This window comes from Maniola hyperantus, chromosome 23 (genome assembly GCF_902806685.2).
Source record: "Maniola hyperantus chromosome 23, iAphHyp1.2, whole genome shotgun sequence".
NCBI classification, from domain to species: domain Eukaryota; kingdom Metazoa; phylum Arthropoda; class Insecta; order Lepidoptera; family Nymphalidae; genus Maniola; species Maniola hyperantus.
Genome location: NC_048558.1, coordinates 7,015,564 through 7,032,741, shown reverse-complemented (window position 1 = coordinate 7,032,741; position 17,178 = coordinate 7,015,564). Strand labels below are relative to the sequence as shown.

The following is a 17,178-nucleotide window of genomic DNA, read 5'->3' as shown; positions in this document are numbered from 1 at the left end:
CAAACCCCTGCCAGGAATCGAACCCGGGACCTCCCACTAATAAGACCACAGCGCTCACCACTGCGCCAGGGAGGTCGTCGAGTATGTATATATGAACGCGTAGTTTAAAAGATCTACGCGTTCATACATACATACATAAATACAGACAGCGGGAAGCGACTCTATTTTATACTATGTAGAGATTATAATATTAAAATAACTTAATAGACATACCTACTTACAAGATATATATATAGGTATTTCTTATTGAAATTAAATATCACTTTAAAAAAAATTATGTATTTCTAATTTATTTTCATTATATTTTATTAAGGTACATAGGTATTTGTAGTTTGGATTCATTGTAACCAGTACAGCCGTTCTAAAATATTTACAAATAGTAAAAATATAATTATTACCTAACAATTGTAATAATTATTATTATCAATTAATATAATATTAACAATGAAAATAAACAAACAAGTGTATACTTACCTCCAAAAATGATAAAATGATTTACCCACAATATGGAGCAAGCGTAACATAATATTATAATACATTGTTACTTGTCATGTGTACATGACACCATTGTCACATGTCATGTGTACATGACACCATTGTCAATCACTAAATAAATCATCAAAAATTTCATCAGTATTTCTTATCTTAACATTATCTTGCTTTTGGGTTTTCTTGGCCGAGAACTGTTCGCCCAGCATTTTCATTACTTGGGCGTGGGTTCTGCCGGTCTTTAGGGTTCCGTAGTTCTCTTTCACGTACAGTGCAAAATCGTTGGGGCCTCCCTTCCGAGCGGGCGTGGAGACCACGACGCCATCTTTGTTTTTCCTATTGACAATGATCTCGAACTGTCCACGGCAGTAGCCACAACACTTTTTCGTGATGTCTATCGATTTTGAGTGGCGTTTTATACTGAAATATAAATTGAATGTATTTAAAATAAATTAATATAAATTGAACAATACATAATAGGATTTAAGACGAAGCACTATGAAGAGGATACTTCCCGAGCGGGACATACTCAAGAACTGAGCCTCAAGGCTCAACATCTCAACGGTGAAAAGGAGTGGACTGAAAACCGAAAGGTCGGGCGCTTCAAACCCCGCCAGTTGGGCTATTGTCGTACCTACTCCTAGCACAAGCCTGACGCTTATTTGGAGGGGAAATGGGAATATTGGTCATTTAACATGGCTAATATTCTTTAAAAAACTAGATACGCCGCATTTTGACACCGCAAATCAACATTTCACACGTCAAAATTATAAAGATCTATTTTTGGAAAACCGGTCAAGCGAGAGTTGAACTCACACACGAAGAACAATAAATAACACTTTTTTTGTGATTTACCTAACCTCAAATTCACGGTTTTCGGATTTTTACCTTTGTTTGTGCTATAAGACATTGATACATGATTCTAGATTCGCGGGAAGTATCCTATAGGTTTTGATTCCCTTGACGGCTCTTGACAGACACGACAGACAGACAATTAAGTGATCCTATAAGGGTTTCTTTTTCCTTTTTAAGTACGAAACCCTAAAAAAATAAGTTTTTGGCAGACTTACGTCGAAAAGTCACTGGAATCTTGATAGCAAATTTTAATCAGTACCCTTTATTATAAATGCGAAAGTGTGTTTGTTTGTTGGTTTGTCCTTCAATCACGTCGCAATGGCGCAACGGATCGACGTGATTTTTTGCATAGATAAAGACCTGGAGAGTGACGTAGGCTACTTTTTATCCCGGAAAATCAAAGAGTTCCCACGGGATTTTTTAAAAACCTAATTCCACGCGGACGAAGTCGCGGGCATCAGCTAGTTTAGAAATAAAAATAAAAATCAACAACATCAAATTTAAAAATATAAAGAAAAACACACCTGTATCCACACTTGGTACACTTGTAGCTATACTTGTAATGTATCTCCATATCATGGCATCGGGATATCTCGCCTAGCTCGGGAAACTTGCGGAGCGCTCTGGATGCCCTGAAAACATATTAAAGGATATTTAAAATAATAAAAATAAAGAATAGTAGCCAAGTTCATCGTGATGACTAATATTCCCCTTTCCCCTCCAACGAAGCTATTGAGGCTCTAAATTGGAGAGATAACGAACCTTTTTTTCCTTTTTAGCACGTTTTTGGACCTCTGGCAATTAAGTAACTAGGTCATTAAGAGATAAGCTCATTGTGAGATTACGTCATTAGGTAATTAGCCCATTAAGAGATTAGATTATCAAAGCTCATTATGAGATTACCGCATTAAGAGATTAGGTCATTAAGTAATTAGCCCATTAAGAGATTACTTCATTATGAGATTACATCATCAAGAGATTAGATCATTAAATAATTACATCATTAAGTGGTTATGTCATTACGTAATTAGATCATTAAGAGATTAGCTCATTATGACATTACCTCATTAAAAGATTAGAGATTACCTCATTAAGAGATTAACTTTATTAAGTAATTAGATCATTAGATTAGCTCATTAATTAATTGACTCATTGAGATTTACCCATTAAGCAGTTAGGTCATTAAGTAATTAGATCATTAAGCGATCACCAAACAAAACTATTGTTTTTAAACTCAACATTTCTTCCAAACAGGGTTGTGTTCCGCCCTCTATACCGAAGTATATCAAACAAAGCCATAATTGTCACGATGCTATAACGTTCGCGCCAGCTAAACTACCAGTGCTGCCATCTGTTATCACCAAACATTTTTGAAACACACCATTTCTTCCATACAGGGCCGTGTCCCGCCCTCAGCTCACCATCTATGAGCCAAGTGGCAGCGTGACACATTTCATGTATGAGCGTGTCACGTAGCCTCTGCGCCGCGTCCACCACTTTGACCGATAGCTTTATACTCGACGTCCTGATTTGTTCGCCTTTCGAGGTTTTTACTAGACGATTTGTTGTTAAACTGTAATAAAATAAAAAGTCTTATGATATGATAGGCAGCATTAGTTGTAGTCAACCGAAAGACATTGTGTACTGCTAGACATTGTTTCTTGTAGGGACTTCCATACGTCATAGTTTTGCGCCCGCGTGAATCCAGCTCTTGCCTGCGACTCGTTTGATTTTGTCTGTTCACCTAGTGGTCAGTCTGCCATCGCTGCGCTTTTCATTGCGAGGTCGCCATCCAGCAGATTGGGACCCCTATATCTATCAGATCTTTGAACTATTGCCACTTCAGCGTCACAACCTGTTGTGCTTTGAGTACTTGAAGACCAATAGAAAGAGAGTCAGCGCATGACAGACCTTCGTTATTTTATAAAAGCTGAAAGTTTCTCTGTGTAGGTAATTGTCCCCAACCCACCTTACCTTAAAAGATGCCCATTTTGAGATTCCTGTATTTTGAGCTGTAATAATTAGGGATTAATGAAACAAGTATTAAGTGATTTTTTTTTATTTGTATACTTTTGATCACACAAGCCATAACTACTATTTTAGAAGTTATTGTACCAAGAGACAGTCTCGTGTAGAGTGAAACAAACTCTTAATTTTTGAGCGCAACATGGCAACTGTTAATAAGTTTAACATAAATTATGATCATTGATGTGTGTCTTTAAGTTTTAATAATACATATAAGAGACACAAATAAACATAATGGGGCTGATTCCCTTGTACACAATTTCTAAACTAAACTACATAAATTAACAGGTCTAAATCTAGTGCTATCCTTTTTTGCAGGCAAAATTATGAAAGGGATAGCAATAGATTCAGACGTATCATTTTAGTTTAGTTTAGAGATTGTGTACAACGGAATTAGCCACAATATTATATTAAAGTCTTACTAAGTATCACCCGCACTGCATTATATTCATCATATCATCCATTTGCTGGCCAGTAAAATCACTATTCGTTGCTATCAGATCGCCCCAGACCCCATAGTTTAAATGATAAGAACACATCCGTGCACTCAACGGTATGTAAACTTTGTACTGTGACAGTAAAGTTTTTTTTAGGGACACTGGCACATTGAAACAGTCCTCCTTTGCACAATTCGTAAATATACACCGATTGTAAGTATCTGCAACTCTTTTGTATCTTTTTGAGATGACTCTTCCAACTGTAGAATTTTCAGTCTGTGGTAATGATGAACATCCTGCATATACTTTGTTCACTCTTGCAATTGGAACATTTACTGCGTAAGGAGAGTTTGAATTGAATTCTTGTGTTCTTGCTTTGGCGACAATTTTGATTCCACTTTGAGAGGATGAATTGAATTCTTGTGAGGGAATTCTATCAACAGGAACAATTTTAATTCCATTTTGTGATGAGATAATTCTTTCAACTGTAGAATTTTCAGTCCGTGGTAATGATGAACATTCTGTATATACTTTGTTTATTCTTGCAGTTGGAACATTTTTCTCTGCATATGGAGAGTTTGAATTGAATTCTTGTGTACTTGCTTTGGCAACAATTTTAATTCCACTTTGAGAGGATGAATTGAATTCTTGTGAGGGAATTCTACCAACAGGAACAATTTTAATTCTATTTTGTGATGAGGAATTTGATTCTTGTAAGGTAAACCTAGCAAAAGGACCAACTTTAATTGCATTTTTAGAGGCAGAGAGACCTTGTGCGGCCATTTTTGTAAGAGGAACCATTTTAATTCCATTTTGAGAGGAAATGAATTTTTGTAACTTGATTCTTACAACTGCAGGATTGTTTTCAGCTTGTGGTATTAGTGGTGCTCTATATCTATTTTTCAATTCAGTGTCTGAGTGCAGAAAGTTTGAATTGAATTCCTGAGAGTCAATTCTTGCAAGAGAAACATTTTCATGAGAATTTGAGAGTAATTCTTGTGAGGCAATTCTTGCAACTTGAGGATCACTTTCAGCCTGAGGTATTGGTGGAGCTATATATTCATTTTTCAATTCAGTATCTGAATGTTGAGAGATTGAATCCAATTCTTGTGAGGTACTTCTTGCTACTACAGGAACATTTTCAGCTTGTGGTATAAATAGATCATCTACATATTCATTTTCGGATTCAGTGTCAGAATCAAAAGAGTTTGAATCAAATTGTTGTGGGGTGATTCTTGAAATAGATTCATTTTCATCTATATCAGAGTTAAAAAAGGATTCTTCTGAGGTAGTTATTGTATAAGGGGCATTTTCTGTCTGTGGATTCAATGGAGATTCATTTTTCCCTTCAGTGTCAATATTTGCAGAATTTGGGCAGAATACAAATGAATGTGATGTATTTTTCACTTGTGAGGCAATTCTTGCCGTAAAATCATTTTCCGTTTGTGAAATTGTACATTCATTTGTCAATTCAGTATCTGTACATGGAGACTCTGAGCGAAACTCTTGTATGAATTCTTGTTTTATTTCAAACTCGGGTTCAGATGACATCTCTTTTTCATCATGTAGGCCAGTTTTTTTCACTATTGGCCTATCAAGTAGGCCGTTTTTTATCGCTATTCGCCTAGCAGCCAACCGGCAAGCAGGGCATACTCTTTCTAGTTTGTTAACCTGAAAATGAGTAGGTAAGAATTAACTAATGCTAGGTGCTAATAAGTAGAATACAATAATAAATACAGTACGCAGCAGAAAGTAATGTACATCGACCTTTAGAAGGAGATAGCAGATTTGTAGAGCATTGTCTCTGTTGAGACAATGCTCGAGTTGAGATCGACAAATGTCATATAGGTATGCGTGACAGAGATAACAGTCTACAAAGCCAAAATGTCATTCTAATGACCAATGTTACTTTCTGCCGCGCACTGTACCCATACCATAGTGTCTACGACTGAACAGATTTGGCAGAAATTTGGAATGGAGATAGCTTATACCCTGAATTACCATATAAGGCTAGTTTTTAACTCGGAAGTCGTCGATATCAATAGAATAGAATAGAATAATGTTTAATCACATCTTCTAGTTTTATTTCATGTGGGAAAACTAGTAGTGGTGCTACATATGTGGTTCGGAAAGCAGGTTGTACTGAGAAGAGCCGGCAAAAAAGCAGTTACTCTTTTCAGATCATAAAAAATGGCCAAGTGCGAGTCAGACTCGCGCACCGAGGTTCCGTACTACAGTCGTATTTTTCGACGAAAAATCAAAAAACAATTATGCATAAAAATAAATAAACACCTGTTTTGGTAAGTACAGGTGTTTATTTACTTACTGTTATCCCTAAACTGAGAGCTGAGGTGGTTGCTTCCATGTAATTATCAAAATCAAACACACATCTGATTATCACTACCCATATCATAAATGCGAAAGTGTATTTGTTTCTTGGTTTATTGGTTTGTTGATTTGTCCTTCAATCACGTCGCAATGGATCGACGTGATTTTTGCATAGGTATGGTTTAGGACCTGGAGAGTGACATAGGCTACTTTTTGTCCCGGACAATCAAAGAGTTCCCACAGGATTTTCGCGAACCTAAATCCACGCGAACGAAGTCGTGGGTATATCAGTACCCTTATTATAAATGCGAAAGTGTGTTTGTTTGTTGGTTTGTCCTACAATCACGTCGCAACGGAGCAACGGATTGACGTGACTTTTTGCATAGGTATAGTTTAAGACCTGGAAAGTGACATAGGATACTTTTTATCCCGGAGAATCAAAGAGCTCCCACAGAATTTTCACAAACCCAAATCCACCTAACCTAAACCAGAGATAATTTATTTACAAGTACCTAAACCTAAACCATAGGTATATACATACATATATACATACTCATACTCGTCTCATTTCCGAGATTAGCTTTGGAAGGAAGGATTGAGGGCAAAAGGGCTCCAGGTCGCCAAAGACGCAAATGGTTGGACGATATAAGGGGGTGGATAGGGCTTAGTTACCCAAAGTTGAAAGAGGCGGCTTTAAATAGAGAAGCTTTTCGCATGATGACCTCCAAACATCGTTTTGAAGAAGGCACGCGATGATGATGATGATGATGAGATGCATACATGTTTGGGTTATATTTACCAGATGTGGAAATGTCCATTCCATAACTATACTTCGTTCAGGATATTTTAGAAGTGAAGTTCTGGTTCTCAATGTTGATGCACCACAGCCATAACAGACACTTCTGTGCCCTCGCAATGGTTTGTTCTGTGGATCTGTTTGCCCTACAGCTTGATTGAGTACATGATAGCATTCCATGCATATGCAATCATCTACAGTTATCTGTAAAATGAAAAATACTTTCATACTAATATTATAAATGGGAAAGTGTGTCTGTCTGTTTGCTAGCTTTTCATAGCCCATCTAAAACTTCTTTTCACAGCTAATCTAAAAGTGAACTCTGTTCTGAGAAAAATAGCCCATTTTTGTATGACAAATTAAATGAATGAACAACTATCAATATTAAAAGTCAACATTATTGTACGAGAAAACAGCCCAATTTAGTATGACAAAGTAAATGAATGAAATTCGCAAGTTTTATTCAAACTTGCGAATTAGCGGTCGATTGTTTCTTTATTGGATTTTTATTATTAGTAGTATCAAACCATTCGATTGTTGGAACTAGTAACAATCGCCCATCAGTAATTTGGTTAATCATATTATTTTGGAAGTTAAAGGAGGCATTTATGCATTGCGTATTATATAGGTACACACCAAAGAAACGTGCGGTTAGGGATTTCGCACAATAATAGTCCAAGTCCACGACTGGGCTGCTATAGACCAGAATATATTCCATGAAGTGAGTACGCTAACGTCTAGCTTGGGTCCAATCTAATGGTCTTGGACTACTAGAGAGCGAAATTCCATATTATAATCGAATATTCGTGCTAGTTTCTTGGCTACAAGGATAAAAAACTTGACTTACCGTCGTAGGTGATATCCAAGCCTTTAAAATTTCTAATAAAGATTCATTTAAGTCGTTTAACATAATCTTTGGAACGAACAATAACCTCAGTGAACAATTGATACACTTTTTGTAGGTACCAGTGTTTTTTTTATCATCGGGCATATTTTGTCGAGTTTATATGAGTTTAGTACTTTTAAAACGATTATTAACTTTACTGTTTACTACTTATTCAAAACAAAACCACCAAACCATCTAAAACTATCAAAATATGATCAAACAACGCATTTGACAAATAATAATTGTGTTGACAGTTATAGGGATGTGCGGATAAAATTCTACCGGTTCTTAGCGCAGTTTACCGATTTTGTTTTGTGTTGACTATCTTTTTGAAATAATTCGCCTAGAAAAAACCTGCTAAGTAAGGATGTTTAAAATTCCGGTAAAATTCATCAATATTTTATGTTCATCAATAGTTTATGTAATAATTGATGATCGCTATAGGTAGGAGATCTCATGAAATGAAATTCCAAAGTAAGCAACACTGTAGTCTGTGATTATTCACAGAGTAGTGTTGCTAACTTTGCTCGCTTGATGGCATTTATATCTTATGAGAGTGAGAGATCAGATAGATATACATATAGAGAGATTCATAATACGCATAGTTCTTCACTTTAGGTATAATATAATCGGCGACGTCGACAAGGCCTGTCTCCCACTAAAGGCCGACCTCCCTGGCGCAGTGTTAAGCGCTGTGGTTCTTATTAGTGGGAGGTCCCGGGTTCGATTCCTGGCAGGGATTTGGAATTTCTAAATTCGGCTTCGGCCGTGGCTAGTTACCACCCCACCGGCAAAGCCGTGCCGCCGTTTCTACACGGCATCGTACCGGAACGCTAAATCACTTGATTTAGCGTTCCGGTACGATGCCGTGTAGAAACCAAAGGGGCATGGGTTTATTAAAAAACTGCCATACCCCTTACAGGTTAGCCCGCTTAGCTGCGCATCGTTCATAGACTTTAGGTAAAATAAAACACACCAGTGGGCAATGTCTTCTTGTATAGCTTCTTCAAAAATTTTTTAATACGTACCCAGCAGTACTTCTAAGTTTTGTATCCCATATGATACACATATCAGCATCCATCGCATCGTCAAAGACCACCTTATTGAATTCGACGTACAGTCGCCTCGACAGCTGTTCTTTTAGTTTTTTGTAGCTATCGTGGTATTGCAACGCTTCAGGGTGGCAACGCCAGGAAGGGACATTGTCTAAAATAAATAAAATTGATAAAGTCAGTTTAACCTGGGCGTCATGTACTGCTTCAAACAACGTCTACGTCTTAATAGCATGCTGAACAGCCCGATCCATCCATTAGTTTGAGCTGTGCATTGTTATATTTAGATTGTATAACATACCAGCCAACGATCCAATGAAAGTAAGCCTTTTAACAACATCATCAGTCTTTGTTACAACTGTAACACTTTGAATTTTCTTCGTTAAGCTATCAACATCATTCTGCATGGCCCTCACTAGTTCCGTGACAGTCATATCTTTACGTTTTTTTACCGTTGTTTTCACGTCCCTATTGACTTTTACCGATTTTTGTTTGGGCAATTCTGGGGTACTTGTCGATTTTATGTCTTTATTGAGTTTTATCGGTTTTTGTTTAGGCGGCTCTGGCGTATTGGGAACTTTTTCAGTGTACAATTTCTTTTTGGATTTCCTTTCTATGTCGCTGAAATCACCTATAAGAAAACAAGATACATTTAACCACACATTTAACATAACAAGAAAGACAGTTAAAAAATAAACCAAACCACTCATTTAAAAAATCTCATGAGCTCCCGGCTCACTACAGAGCACGGATCTTCTCTTAGAGTGAGAAGGGTTTTGGCAATTATTCTACCACGCTGGCCAAGTGAGGATTGGTAGTCTTCACACTTAGTTATCAAAATCGCACCACAGATGAATTATTCATATTTTTTTTAATTTAATTAATAAGTACATACAAATCTAACCTTTTTTGTTTTTCAAATCAGACCCAGTCAAATACAACTCCTTATTTTTTTTCAAAACGTGTCTAATATTCTCCTTATCACTTTCATCGTCTTCAAAATGTAACTTTTTGGTTACTCCGTTAAAGTTGTCATGTTTCCGTTCAAGAGTTTTAAATAACGACGGAATAGATTTCCATTTATCTCCGTATAGATCACTCAGCAGTTTATGATGCGATTTTTGTATAGTTTTTATGGAGCATTGTTCTAACGATTCGTTGGCTACATCTTTTGGTGTGGTTGGTATGGGTTTGTTTCTTGGTGTTGCACATAGTATGTTCTGACCGGGTGACCAACCTCCTATACTGGGTCTGTTGTTGCTATTGTAGATAGGTGATGTTATATCTTTTATGGAAGATATAGATACCTAAAAATAATTAAATTAAAATAAATAATTTGGTAACACAGTTTAGCAATCAAATGTTGGCCTTTCATGGCCCATCTGTTCAACCGATTTAGACGAAATATATTACAGAGATAGCTTGCACCTCAGGGGAGGACTTAGCCTACTTTTTATCCCGAAATTAAAAGAGTTCCCACGGGATTTTCAAAACCTAAATCCACGCGAACGAAGTCGCGGGCATCATCTAGTTCTAAATATTTATTTCAATTTGAGCATTTAAACATTTCTGTCTGTAATCATCATCATCATGATCAACCCTGGCCCACTATGAGCTCGGGTCTCCTCTCAGAATGAGAAGGTTTTAGGCCATAGTCTGCGATGCTGGCCCAGTGCAGATTGGAAGACTAACCATTAATATTGGTCCAACTGTAATCATCATGATCAACCCATCACCGGATCACTACAGAGCACAGGTCTCAGTGTGAGAAGGGGTTTGGCCATAGTCTACCACACTGGCCATGTGCGAATTGGTAGACTGTAATATTACTTACTAATGTATTGAAAAAATTACTTATATTTTTTGTTTTTACATACATTCCCAGATTTACTTGGTTCTTTATGTGCCACAATGTCATCTCCATTTGTTGTGTTCAGCGAGTCATTGATGACAATAGTTGAATATATTCTTGGTTTGGATGGAACCTGCAAAATTGATAAACCAAATATTACTGTGCTTACATCATGAGGAAACCTGAATGCCTGAGAGTTCTCCGTGATGTTCTCAAAGGTGTTTGAAGTCTGCCAAACCTGTGTGCATAACCAGTAGTCCAATCTGAACATGAGGCATATAACTGAATTGTACAGAAACATGCCCAAACTGCTATGTAACTAACTAGCTGACGCCCGCGACTTCGTCCACGTGGATTTAGGTTTCTAACAATCCCGTGGGAACTCTGGTTTTCGGGGATAAAAAGCAGCCTAGTATGTCACTCTCCAGGTTTTTGACTATACTCATGCAAAAAATCACGTCAATCCGTTGCGACGTGATTGAAGGACAAACCAACAAAAACCAACAAACAAACACACTTTCGCATTTAATAAGGGTACCTACTGATTTAGTATTATTTATTACTGTAAGAATACTTAATTTGTATAGCATTGAAGAAGTGCCTACAATAGAAGTTTGTCTCGAATTTTTAATTAAATAATTATTTATTATTTGATTAATTTTATCTAGGTTGAGTAATGCGTTAAAGAGATAAGTGATATGAATGTAACTTACGGTGTTTTGATATTCTAAGATCAATTTGTCGAATGATTCGTCAATAATCATAATATCCGAACTACGGTTTAGTTTCTTCGTTTCTTGATCCGTTTTCACTCTGTTCTTCTTTAGAGATAGTTTTAAAAAGCCTGAAATATGCCAGCAATTATCGTAGCAAATAGAACAGGTAGAGAAAGAAATAATCAAAGGAAGAAAGGTTTGTTTTTATGGAAACGTTTGTCAGTAAGACTATCCAGTACGTACGGTTTCGGTTTTGTGGTTTACTTTGTCCTTGCTTCAAGTCCATCTTTAATTGATTTTGTATAAAATTAAATACGATAATCGTATTAATTATCACTGTACTTGATATTTTGAAAACTTAAAAAAACGCTATCCGTTACGCGCGTGTCGTTGACTTTAGAATGACAGCTACATCCTACAACGTCACGATCGCAATCACCTATCATCTGATTGGATCACGCTCGCTCACAATTGGCTACAAGGCATTGTTGCAACAAGAATGCCATAAATTCAGCCAATCACAACAATTGCAATTGTAAAAAATTTTTTACAAAAAAAATAAAAACCGACTTCGTTACACAAACACTAAAAATTGAAAAATAATTTAATTTATTACCGAATATATTATGTATACAAGAGTTAATATAGTTCCATAATAATACTTTTTGGTGCCGGTGCCAATTAGCTTTCGCGAATCGTCTAGATTTCATATTTTTATGGGACTCCACCATGGCACCTCATTAGCACCGACCCCAAAAAATATTATTATGGAACTATATTAACTCTTGTATACATAATATATTCGGTAATAAATTAAATTATTTTTCAATTTTTAGTGTTTGTGTAACGAAGTCGGTTTTTTTTTTTTTTTGTAAAAAATTTTTATCTCACAATTTTTAGTGGCCCCATGGAATTATGCTATTACTGGTTAAAAGTCTACTGTTTACTAAGCTATTACACTGATCGCGAGCAATTTACTCTTATCCGTTGAGGAGTTCCAGTATCTATCTTCGAAGATGTTCATCAGATCTTCACCAAATTGAAATGGGACCAACTTTGAAGTATACCCTTTCAAACAAAAAAAGAATTTTCAAAATCGGTCTAGGCGTTTTCGAGTAATCGGGGAACATACATAAAAAATAAAAAAAAAAAAAAAAAAAAAAAGATTCCGACGAATTGAGAACCTCCTCCTTTTTTTGAAGTCGGTTAAAAATGTTTGATGTCGGTTTTGCAGCTGATTGACTGACAGCTGAAATAAATAAACTTACTATCGACATCTAGTGACGAGTAGTAAAATTAGTACAGTAAACGACATCTATGAACTTAGACAGACATTGCAATACATTTAGTGTCCTAACATAGATGTCGCTAGTTAAACGTTTGCTATACTAGTTTTACTACTTGTCACTAGATGTCGTTGCGGAAATGTATCCTCCTTGTTTGAATAGTCTAAAGTTGGTACCTAATTTTCTTTGTAATAAAAAGATCAGTTAATTTAAATTTTAAATCGATTGATTTTTTATGTTTACATACCTAAAGTCATCGCCGATTGCCATCTCGAACTGTCGCGTATATAAAGTATTGAACCTATAAAGAGCAGGCAGGCACCTAATTTTTTTACTTTTAAGGTTAGTTAAAAAAAAGAAGATTAAAAACAATAAGTAATTTACCGGCGTAACCAATGTACCTACTTATGAATCTTGACCTAGTTGTGTTCTGTAGATCTGCTTGCGTAAATGGAAACGAAAGGCACTTTTATCTGCGAAGGTCCGCGGTTTTTGATCACATAACTAAAACGGTGTTCTATTAAAATTAGTGAGACTGTACAACAACAAAATTGTTAGGTACTTTAAGTAGTCAGCATTTTTTACGCCACAAAATAATAGACCAAGAGACGGTTGCTATTATTTCGTAAGTTGAAAATTCACTTGGTCCGCATGGGCGATCCAGACCACCTGTTCACGACAGTTAAGGGAACTTCTAATAAAACTTCGAGGCTTCGACGTCACTGGCATGCGCCAAATGTTAGTACATTTGATGCTAGGTAGCCCTAACGTAGTCCTATTTTTCCTTTATTTTTCTTTGATTTCGCGTCACCATAGTCTAGGTTAGGTACCTAGTTAATCTTTATAAAAAATAAAAATGAATCGCCGAAGCGTTTGCACGTATAACTTTCTAACGACTTAACCAATTGTTTCATTCTTTTTTGTTGCGTTTATAATTGTCAGAACAAGGGTTGTATGAAAGATTTTTTTGGAAAAATCTACGGGAAAAAATCCCGCAGAAGGCGGGCGAAGTCGCCCGCAACAGGTAGTATTTGATATATGTCGTCGATTCAGGATCAAACGAGAGTTCCCGCACTCTAGTTCACTCTGTTACCACGCTATCAGATAAATAAAAATCAATCGATTTAAACTTTGAATCAACTGATCTTTTTATGTTTAAATTGATTTCTATTTAAAGTGAGTAAGTAGGTACCTACCTAAGTAGATAGGCACAGACTACTATAATAAGTATAGTTAATGCCTCAGAATCTAATTTAGTAACAATCCCATTAGCATCTACATTTATCTAGTAGGTATCTAATTTAGGTTTTTACTTAATACCTAGATATCTAACAACGTTTTTCCTGAAAGCTCGTTATTTTAAGCCAACTTTTTCTCGCAGGTCCCGTTCGCGTTTTACTGACATAGGCAGACTGGGCTCTCTATTTTTGGGATGGGCTTAAAAACTCTTTACCTACTATTTATGATACTAGGAAGACCAAGTTTACCAAACTGTAGATGCAGACTAGAAGACAGACAAACTGAAAAATAAGAATAGGTGGAAGGCACACGAAGGGTAGATGTATGTCGCGACAGGTCGAGATATAGTATCCCGCACCGGGTTAGCGCGGGGGATGTGCAAGTGTGCGGGGCGTCTTCACCCCGATTGCCATCTTGGCCTGTCGCGTACTAAGTATAGGTACCCACTTTTTCATTTTGCCCGAAAGCCCAAATACAAACCAAATTTCATAGATATAGGTAACTTGAAAAATGACAGATATAAGTACAAACTTTCATGGTACTTAACCCTCGGGTATCTACACTACGGTATAAAAGGAAAAATTTCATGTTTCTAACCCCAGCGGTTTCGGCTGTTTGATAGATCAGTCTGAGACCCCCATGGACTATCCCTATAAAAGAGTGAACTTTGCAATTTTCAAGGGTGTAAGGTCCTTGTCACATAAAATTTCCGTTCACCCTTGCCCTTCGTATAACGCATGCGCCCCTGAACTCTAGCGATCACGTAAAATGGCGACCACATGCCTAGCAAAATTATATTGAACTGATTTCGTTTCTATCAATGAAACGATTATTATGAAACAATACGCGACAATTCGACAATTTAACGCGCTTATGAAAAAAATTCCAGTTACCTTTTATTGAAAAATACTTGCCAGTGTAATAAGAACTGTTTGATTGTTTGAGGAGGATATAAAGTGGGTTAACTTGTAGGGGTCTAGTTAAATTGGTCTCATCTGTTTTCGAAAATCGAATGTCTAACTCGAAAATTCGTCTGAATTCAGTTTGACGCAAACTCGCGATTAGTGCGGACGAAGTGAAATATATAATCAGCTATGTAATGGTGAGTGAGTGAAAATAGTGATTGCCGTAGATAGAACTTTATGGATTTTTAGTGCAAATTTAGTGCATTTTTTTCATAAGGAATGCCTCAAAATGTGCTTCGATTAGTGGATGTCGTGTGTAGAATTAGTGCACTCTAGGTTTTATTGGGGTTTGAAAATGAAAAAGAAATTTCATAACCACGTGGTTATATCATTTTCCAACATGGTGAAATTGGAAATTGTTTTCGGGTTTACGGTGACACGGGACACCGGTGGTTTTGATTTTTAACCGACTTCAAAAAAAGGAGGAGGTTCTCAATTCGTCGGAATCTTTTTTTTTGAAAATTATTGATAGCACAATATTTATGACTTTTCCATTTTTCAAAATGATGAAAAGAACATTGCCTTCAGGTGTACAATACTCAATGGTGATTTGATATTTTTTAAATCTTTGGTAGAAAAATATTTTTAAATTTCACAGCTTTTCTGTTTTTTTTCTAAAATGTGACCACTGTCCATTATTTTTTTTTGCAATTTTGGATCTTGAATATAAAATACTCGTAGACGTACTAGGTAGGTATTTAAATTAAAATAGGTGCCTACCTATCTAATTTTAATTAATTTTATTTAAATTTTAATATACACTTACACTTTTTGATTCATGTTTTTTTCAAATTTCAAATAAGTGATTTTTAAAGATGGTGAAAAACGACAATGTTAAGAGAAAATCTTAAGAATTATTTTTTCATAAACGTGGCAGCCTCCTAATTTGAAAATACTTGGTAGATAACAAAATATTTTATAACATTTTCCATATTATTAATATATTTTTATGTGTTAACCTATTTCGCTTAAATACGTAACAAAATATGTCGTTATCGATCTAATTACGGTTGACATTAACCGATATCGTGTAACCGTTTTGTTTTATCTTAAATATTCTAAAATATAACTCTAGAAGGTAAACTCTAGGGTATTTAGTGTAAAGCTTACCTACTTATAACGAGTAATTAAATCACAATATAAACCACCTAATACACCTGATATTCCTAGTATTTTTAAGTAGGTAGTTGTAGTTATTCGTAAGTATCTACTTACCAAAAATTCTGAAGAAAAAAAAACCGGCCAAGTGCGAATCAGGCTCGCGCAATCAGGGTTCCGTACTACAGTCGTATTTTTTCGGCATTTTGCACGATAATTCAAAAACTATGATGCATAAAAATAAATAAAAATCTGTTTTAGAATGTACAGGTGAAGACCTTTCATATGATACCCCACATATAGTTATCTCACTTCGAAAGTTGAAAATACTAATTATTAGTTCATGACCACAATTTATTTTTGTGTGATCTAACCCTAAATTCACGGTTTTCAGATTTGTCCCCTAAAGCCAGCTATAAGACTCACCTACCTATTTCATGAATCTAGGTCAACGGGAAGTACCCTGTAGGTTTCTTGACAGACAGACAGACAGACAGACAGACAGACAACAAAGTGATCCTATAAGGGTTCCGTTTTTCCTTTTGAGGTACCTACGGAACCCTATAAATTATAGAGCGATTTTATTTTTGCACTGAAAAATATTTTCAACGTAGGTATTAACATTAAAGTACTAAACCAGTAACATGAAGTTCACTTCACATAATAAGTTTTAAACAATGCACTATGTACAAACACTACCTAAGTACCTAGTACTTAACTTAAGTATATATATATTATGTATATTACTGTCATGAAAACAACTGAAATTCACGTGCGAAGTTCCATAATAATCGTTTTAAGTAGGAACTATAGTACGCGAGATGGCAATCGGGGTATGAGATGGGCCGGGGGGGGGGGGGGGGGGGGCACACCCGCACGTCACTCACGCTATCCCGCACCGGGTTAGCGCGGGGGCTGTGCGGGTGTGCGGGGCATCCCCAGTCCGATGACCATCTCGCGTACTATAGTACGTACGTACGTAATTGCAAAATACAATCAAAATATTATGGGTTCGAAAGTCGAGTTATATAAAACTGTTTTTTTTAACTACGTAGTGAACCCTAAAAATGACTTACCTATTGGACTAGGTTATCACTAATCAGCTCTAGGCTCTAACTGTAGAGCCTCTAGCTGTAAAGTCATAACGAATCAAA

The 17,178-nt window shown here is 36.2% G+C and overlaps 3 protein-coding genes across 4 annotated transcripts in view; 1 reads left to right on the top strand and 2 right to left on the bottom strand.

The window, feature by feature from the left end:
- Nucleotides 1-259: 259 nt before the first annotated feature.
- On the bottom strand, nt 260-11,832 carry LOC117993129 (germ cell nuclear acidic-1 protein-like). Its single transcript, XM_069506580.1, has 9 exons — nt 11,680-11,832; nt 11,434-11,564; nt 10,746-10,853; nt 9,773-10,175; nt 9,170-9,499; nt 8,845-9,022; nt 2,726-2,917; nt 1,869-1,976; nt 260-909 (listed from the first exon to the last, which is right to left on the bottom strand). Exons 1-9 carry the CDS (start codon nt 11,720-11,722, stop codon nt 600-602), a joined length of 1,803 nt encoding a protein of 600 aa, XP_069362681.1. The 5' UTR covers nt 11,723-11,832; the 3' UTR covers nt 260-599.
- Nucleotides 2,947-8,054, bottom strand: LOC138403989 (uncharacterized). The gene is made up of 3 exons (XM_069506553.1): nt 7,778-8,054; nt 6,934-7,134; nt 2,947-5,477 (listed from the first exon to the last, which is right to left on the bottom strand). Exons 1-3 carry the CDS (start codon nt 7,919-7,921, stop codon nt 3,798-3,800), a joined length of 2,025 nt encoding a protein of 674 aa, XP_069362654.1. The 5' UTR covers nt 7,922-8,054; the 3' UTR covers nt 2,947-3,797.
- A 3,089-nt stretch (nt 11,833-14,921) lies between the features above and the next one.
- LOC117993153 (solute carrier family 41 member 1-like) overlaps nt 14,922-17,178 on the top strand; it is a 99,457-nt gene continuing 97,200 nt past the window's right edge. The window contains exon 1 of one of the 2 annotated variants that reach the window (XM_069506605.1): nt 14,922-15,063. The gene's annotated coding sequence lies outside the window, so the exon portion shown is untranslated. The remainder of the gene's footprint in view (nt 15,064-17,178) is intronic. The other variant, XM_034980897.2, reaches the window with a different exon arrangement.